Here is a 6,129-nt window from a genome sequence, read left to right as displayed (position 1 = left end):
TGCAGCACAGGGCCGTGCCCAGGCCGCAGTGCTGTGGGACCAGTCCCAGCCATATCGCTGCACGAGGGCACATGCTTAGCACAGACTAGCTCAGGCACTTTGGGGCAGCGGGGCTGACCTGGGGGGACAGGCAGCTCGCCCCGCTCTCAAGCTTATAAGGCACGACTGGAGCAAAGAGCAGGACCCGGGGGGTGGAAGCCACTGCTCTCCCGCTCTGGCTTTACCCCAGCCATTGCAGGGAAGGCCACACGTGCTGTGCACCTCCAGGGACACAGCTCTTATGGCCAACAGGTTGGGGCACCTGCCCTCCCCTGCCTCTCCGAGCAGCTACCCCGGCCCCGCCGGCACGGCCAGGCGGCAGGCGTGTCCCTTCGCCTCCCACAGGCCCGCCATCATCTCCCAGCCCCAGCTGCGGAGGGACTGGAGCCAACACTTTGCTCTGACCCCTGTCTCCTGCCCGGGGGTGACGCCACCACCTCCTGCGGGCACGTCCCTGTGGTGTCCCCCGCGGCAGCAGCGCCAGCAGGCAGGCGCCGGCGGCACAGTTCTCGAAGCGTGGGCACCGCTCGGCGGCTCCGGCACAGGGGCTCCGAGAAGACCAGGGGGGTTCCCCCCATCTCATCAAAGTGCAAGGGGTTGTTGCGGGTCCCCGCCACCACCAGCTCCAGCAGCCGGACCACGCAGTCCGAAAACCAGTTCTTCAGGCGGAAATAGCCCTCCTGGAAAGAGATGCGGAGGCTGACGGGCCCCGTGGGCATCCGCACGCTCAGGCTGAACAAGCAGTTGCCCTGCGAGCTGTCCCGCACCAAGTAGGTGCCGACGGGCTCCCGCTGGAGCTTGGCGTGGGCCTCCCCCACGGACAGGGGACCCCAGTAGAAGTCGCTGGCCTGGAGGATGTTGAGGGACCGCTCCAGGACCTCCCACTCGCAGCTGCGAAACATCCGGAAGCGATCGGGCAAGCCGGGCGGCGCGGGGCTGGGGAGGACGCTCCGATGCTGCCTTTGCGGACGAGAAACAGTGGCGTGCGTGTTGTGCAGATCATCTGGCCTCCCTCTGATCATCTCTCAAAGAGCCCATGGATCCTGGGAAGACGCTGCCGTGACCATCCTTCCTCCTTCGCGTCCAGCCTGCAGGAGAGAAGCAGAATGAGGCCAACCCTCCACGCCCTCTCGCTGGGCAAGTGGAGACAGGGACTTCACGGGGAGGAAAGACAGCAGCGAGAGCACCAAGGAGCACCGCAGGGAGCCACGGTGTGCCACTAACCCACAGCTGGAGGGACAACCAAGGAAATAAGAGCAGGAGGGGCTCCAGCAGGATCCCCAGCCAGAGCAAGGCCCCACCTTGCTGCACTGGGTTTATAGGATTCACAGCTAGGGGCTCCCCGGCACATCCTTTAACAGGTTGGCTCGAATCTAGCAGATCTCGGAGATTTCCCTCTGCTGGATGTTTAGGGGCTTTTCAGAGTGGCAAGAGGAAATGAGACCCCAAATGACAATGGAATAAATTCCCGAGGCAGGAGGGTATCTTTCACTTTGGCACTCAGCGAGAAGTGGGAAGGTGTCTTTCCTGCCTGCCCAACCCCTCCTCTGACAGAAGGACAGACAGACCACAGGACCCAGACACAGCAGCAGATGGGAACGAGCCCTTCCCACCAAACCCCAGGAACTTCTCCCTTGTCCCTGGACACTCCCATCCAGCATGCCAGGAGGAAGCAAAGCCCTCGGATCAAGCGCCCTGCACGAAATGCTTCGCCATCAGCTTCGGGGCTGCCACGAGCGAGACCACTTACGCTGACACCAGGCCCTGCTGATTTCCGAGGAACGATTCTGCTCCGGGCCTTCCAGCCCGTGACTTCTGCCTGTGCCGGAGGGACATCTCCCAGAGCCCGCAGACGCCGCTGCCCTCTCGCAGCCACCACCCTCTGCTCCTGTGCTGCCTTCAGCCAAGTGCCCTCCCTCCCTCACTGTCACGGCCCTGCTCGTCTCCCGCTCCGTCTGCACCTCGTGTTGTCACCAGGCTGTCTGGCTTTAGAAAAGCAGATCCCTGCTCCCACTGTTGCCATCAGCCATCCATCCAAGTCATTTCAATTATTAAAAAAATACATGTGTGTGTGTGTGTGTGTGTGCGCATATAAATATATATATATATATATATATATGCATAAACATAAAAACCACAGCCCCGAGCCAGAGGCTCATTCTGTGTGAGAAGCTGAGCTGTTACATACCACTTCCCCAGGCCTGACAAGTCAGTAGCTCACCGCCAAGCCCTGCCCTCAGCCCCCTGACACACTCCATTAACCCAGGCACACTCGCTGACAGTGCTGCCGTGCCGGGAGCAGGACCGATGCCGACACGCAGCCTGCGGCCCCATCTCCTGAGCCCCCTGCCGCAGACCCAGGGGAGCACCAAGGGAAAGATCGCGAGGGAAAGCTCTGGGCTAGGCTCAGCTCCCCTTATCTCACACCTTTCAGCCGCTATTTAAAAGCCTCGTGCCATCCGGACAGGGTGCCTTCCCCTCGCGCTGTTCTGGCACGGTATTTTTGGAGAGGAGGCACCTCCCCTCACATCTCTTGCAATACTCAGCGGTGGTATCAATAATGTCACCGTCAGGACAGGGAGCCATAAACACCGGGAAGCCTCTCTGGTGGCACATACAGTCAGTTTCTGGTCCTGTGAGGTGCAGGCCACGACATCCCTGGCTGCTCTGAATGCTGCCCTTTAGCGACGTGTCGCCGTGGGAGGGAAATTCCACTCTGAGGAAGGTGGGAGGGGTAGGAAGGAGTTAATCAAGCTGGGTTTTTTCTTTTCCATTAAAAAAAAAAAAAGAGCAGCGGTTGAAAGCTGCTCAGACGGTTCAGCAAGTCAGGATAAATCTTGGGGGAAGCTGATTTAGTGAGCTGCACACAAGTAAACACAGGCGACACGTGCAGCGTTCAGGGCAATCTATCACCAGCGAAAACTCAACACCACGAGAAGCTGCAGCAACTCGGTCCCTTTCCTTTTCCTCCCCACTGGGTAAGGAAGCTGTAGAGCCCTTCAACATTAGTTATTACAGGGGAAAAAAGGTCATACTCCCACTAAGGGCCTTCAGGGCTTCAGCTACAGCTGCGATGGGACCCGGGAGACTCGCTCCCACCAGCAACCACTCCTCCTGAACTGCGAGCTCTCTTGGGTCCAACCTAAAGTTTTGCCAATCTCCTGGGCCTAGGTTGGAAACCAAATCCAAACAGGAAAACAGAAGCAAGCAGCTGTCTTGCATTTCCAGGCTAGCTTTAAAAACAACAAATAAATAGATAATTTGTTTAAGGCTGCAGATGCTGTTTGACAAAACAAAACAACAAAAAAAACACCCAACAACAACAACTGTTTGTCCCAGTTTTCAACCTTGAGTCACTCTCCCAAGTCCTTTAAGAAAAATCCACTGCTACTAGAAGTCTGGCTGACTAAGAACCGAGACTGTGTCATCGTTTCGAATTCAAAGTAAATGCAAAAATAGCACCCTCACAGCTTGCTCACTTGGTCTGAGATCTACATGTGGGTCAGGTCCTCAGCGTGAATTTGTTTAGCTTCAGTGACCCATTTCCAACAGATGGCTGGGTGGCCGGCAGCGTGGCATTAGTTAGCCCTCTGGCAGTACTTCATGGTGTCACCTTAAAGGTTCACTTCTAATGGGTTAACGTGCACGGTGTGTATGTGGCCTCCCAGGTGAAGGAGGCTAGGTGGACTCTTTGGAGCAGAGATAAGCCAACCCTGGGGCATAATGAAACACACGTGCATAATTAGTTCTGCTTCTGATTTGCTAAGCCCAGATTTGCTTTTTCCCCCCGCTGCTAAAAAGCCCCCAAAAAAACCCCACACCCAAACATTACAGCCTCCCTACCGCAAGAACAGTGCTTACAGCCAACACAACATCCCCCAAAAGCCGGCGTCCCGCTGACTGAAAGCCCGGCTAAGTTTCCCCAGACCTTCTGCTTTAATGCAAGCTCAAGAGCTTTTCAAAACAAGTGCTCTTGACACGGAGCACCGCGCTCTCCTCCGCGCTCCCTACCCAGGCGAGGCAGCGGGTGTCGTGCAGGGAGAGAGCGCCCTGGGGCTGGGTACAGCTGGCACGCTCAGCGGCGGCTTCACACACGTTAGGATCCCTTCACACACTTTAGGATCCATGCTGGCACTCTGCCTTCAGGGCGCTCGAAGGGCTTACCTCTCTCAATTTGCCATCCATAGGGGTGAGCAGCTGGAGGTCAGGCCTGGAAGCGGTCCAACGTCGGGAGCGCCGACGCAGCGCTTCGCTGCTTTTGCGGAGCTTTCCTCCAGTGTGGATCCATCCTTCAGGAAGAAAGAGATGTCCAAAGTGGTGACTGAGCCCGTTAGCTGGCCGTAACGTGGGTCTGAAACGTGACAAATCTGGAGGCGATTGGTCTGCCTCAGCCTCCTCAGCCCGTGAGGCTGTGGAAGCCTGCACTCAGATAGCAAGGGATCGCTGTTGTTATTGCTGCTCCCAAAGCCATGACCTGAATAGCTTCCACACAGCTCACAGATGCCCTAAGGACAAATGCAAAGACCTTAACGTTGCCATCATCTGCAGGAAGCAGGAACCATAAAAACCAGATGTTAAGGGATGGTGGCAACAGGAATACGCTTCAGGATTTGGAACAGCAAACTCAAGCTTGCACTCAGCACAAGGCACAACATTTAGACTGCCTTATCTGAAAGCATGCACGTGGCCGTTTGCTGGGGAGTTATCTGAACAGCAACCAGCCCAATCTGGCTCCTGCTCTTCTGCTCGGCTTCCCCAGCAATCCAGGCTTTTTCTTCTCACCCTGTGGATAGAAACCCAAACCTGCTGACCTGGTGGAGCAGCAGCGCACCCCTTGTGCAACCACCTGCCTGGCAGCGGATCTGTCAGCAAGTGGCAAAAACAAACCCAGCCTTCTGCATGCCTTTCAGAGGCAGTCCCTTCAAGGCCCCACTTTTACCCAAGCTCCATCAGTTAACATCACTTCTCCGCATCGCCCCAGCCAAGCCCAGGCTGGGCACGCACCCCACGAGCACGCTGACTTGCAGCTAGCAGAACTGCAGCTCTGCCCCGTGACTACATTACCCTCTCTGTCTGGCCTCGGCACCTCCCTGTTATCAATCCTGCAGCCTGCAGGCAGCGGGGATAATTCAGAAAAGCTTTCACAGGGACACCCAGCGGGTCCTCGCAGCAGCATCCCTGCTTCGGGCAGCAGAGCCCGAGCAGAGACCTCCCGCTTGCAGGCCCCCACCCCATCTATCGATGGAGGGGAAGGGGCAGGTGGGAGAAGCACGGGGACAAGCACATGCCCATGAGCACAGAGGACCAGCACGGAGGACCACATTTCAGCGAGGAACGTGGCACAGCCCCGTGAATAGGGCTGGCGTTGGTCGCAGGCAGCTCCTCCAGCACACAGCGGGCTGAGGAGACGCCGCAGATCCCGCTGTCTTTTCTGCCACGGCTATAAATAGAGCTTGGTGTGAGGCTGATAACACGTCTGGCACAAGGGAATATGTGGAAAAAAACAAACGTGACACACGCGTGCACGTACCAAACCCAAACCGTGTTTCCCTACATGACCAGCGTTGAACAAGGATGCAATATAAAAAAAAAAAAAAAAAAACAAAACCCTGTCAGCTTGCTGTCCTGCACGAGGCAGCAGCACACGCTGTGACATTTCCTGTTTCCACGCAGAAGAGGTGTAGGGGAGAGCTCTGCACGCGGGTTTTGGGAACCGGCTTCGAGAGCTCTTGCGAAAGGACCGTCCTTATCAACCCCCCTTCTTAATTCTGGTGCTGGAGAGCACACTTCAGAACCCACGAGTAATTCCACCTTCTCATGGCTCTCACCTTCAGTTGCTGCGTTTCTTACTGCACTTTTCTGTGACGTGCTTTCTGCTTTAACGTGATCATTTTGCTGATACAGGCTACAAGGTTTTTTTTTTACCCAGAAGAAAACCCACAGGATAGTTTGATGTGCTCCCAGTATTCTTCAAAGCAAGGAAGTCTGCGAGCACGTTTGGTTTCCACATAACATGCTTCAAAAAATATGAAGGTGGCAGTTTATAGGGAAAGCTTATTGCTTCTGCTAGCCTGATCAAAAAAGCTGGAA

The 6,129-nt window shown here is 56.0% G+C and overlaps 1 protein-coding gene across 1 annotated transcript; it reads right to left on the bottom strand.

Moving 5' to 3' along the window:
- Nucleotides 1–392: 392 nt before the first annotated feature.
- On the bottom strand, nt 393–4,276 carry LOC311221946 (suppressor of cytokine signaling 1-like; the record flags this gene model as incomplete). The annotated part of the gene is made up of 2 exons (XM_084305973.1): nt 4,204–4,276; nt 393–1,127 (listed from the first exon to the last, which is right to left on the bottom strand). The coding sequence occupies exon 2, from the start codon at nt 1,059–1,061 to the stop codon at nt 393–395; it is 669 nt and encodes a 222-aa protein (XP_084162099.1). The 5' UTR covers nt 1,062–1,127; nt 4,204–4,276.
- Between the last annotated feature and the right edge of the window lie 1,853 nt (nt 4,277–6,129).

Source organism: Netta rufina, assembly GCF_964035555.1.
Source record: "Netta rufina genome assembly, chromosome: 1".
Lineage (NCBI taxonomy): Eukaryota > Metazoa > Chordata > Aves > Anseriformes > Anatidae > Netta > Netta rufina.
Note: the sequence above shows the minus strand (reverse complement) of the source record. Positions and strands in the feature narration are given on the sequence as shown.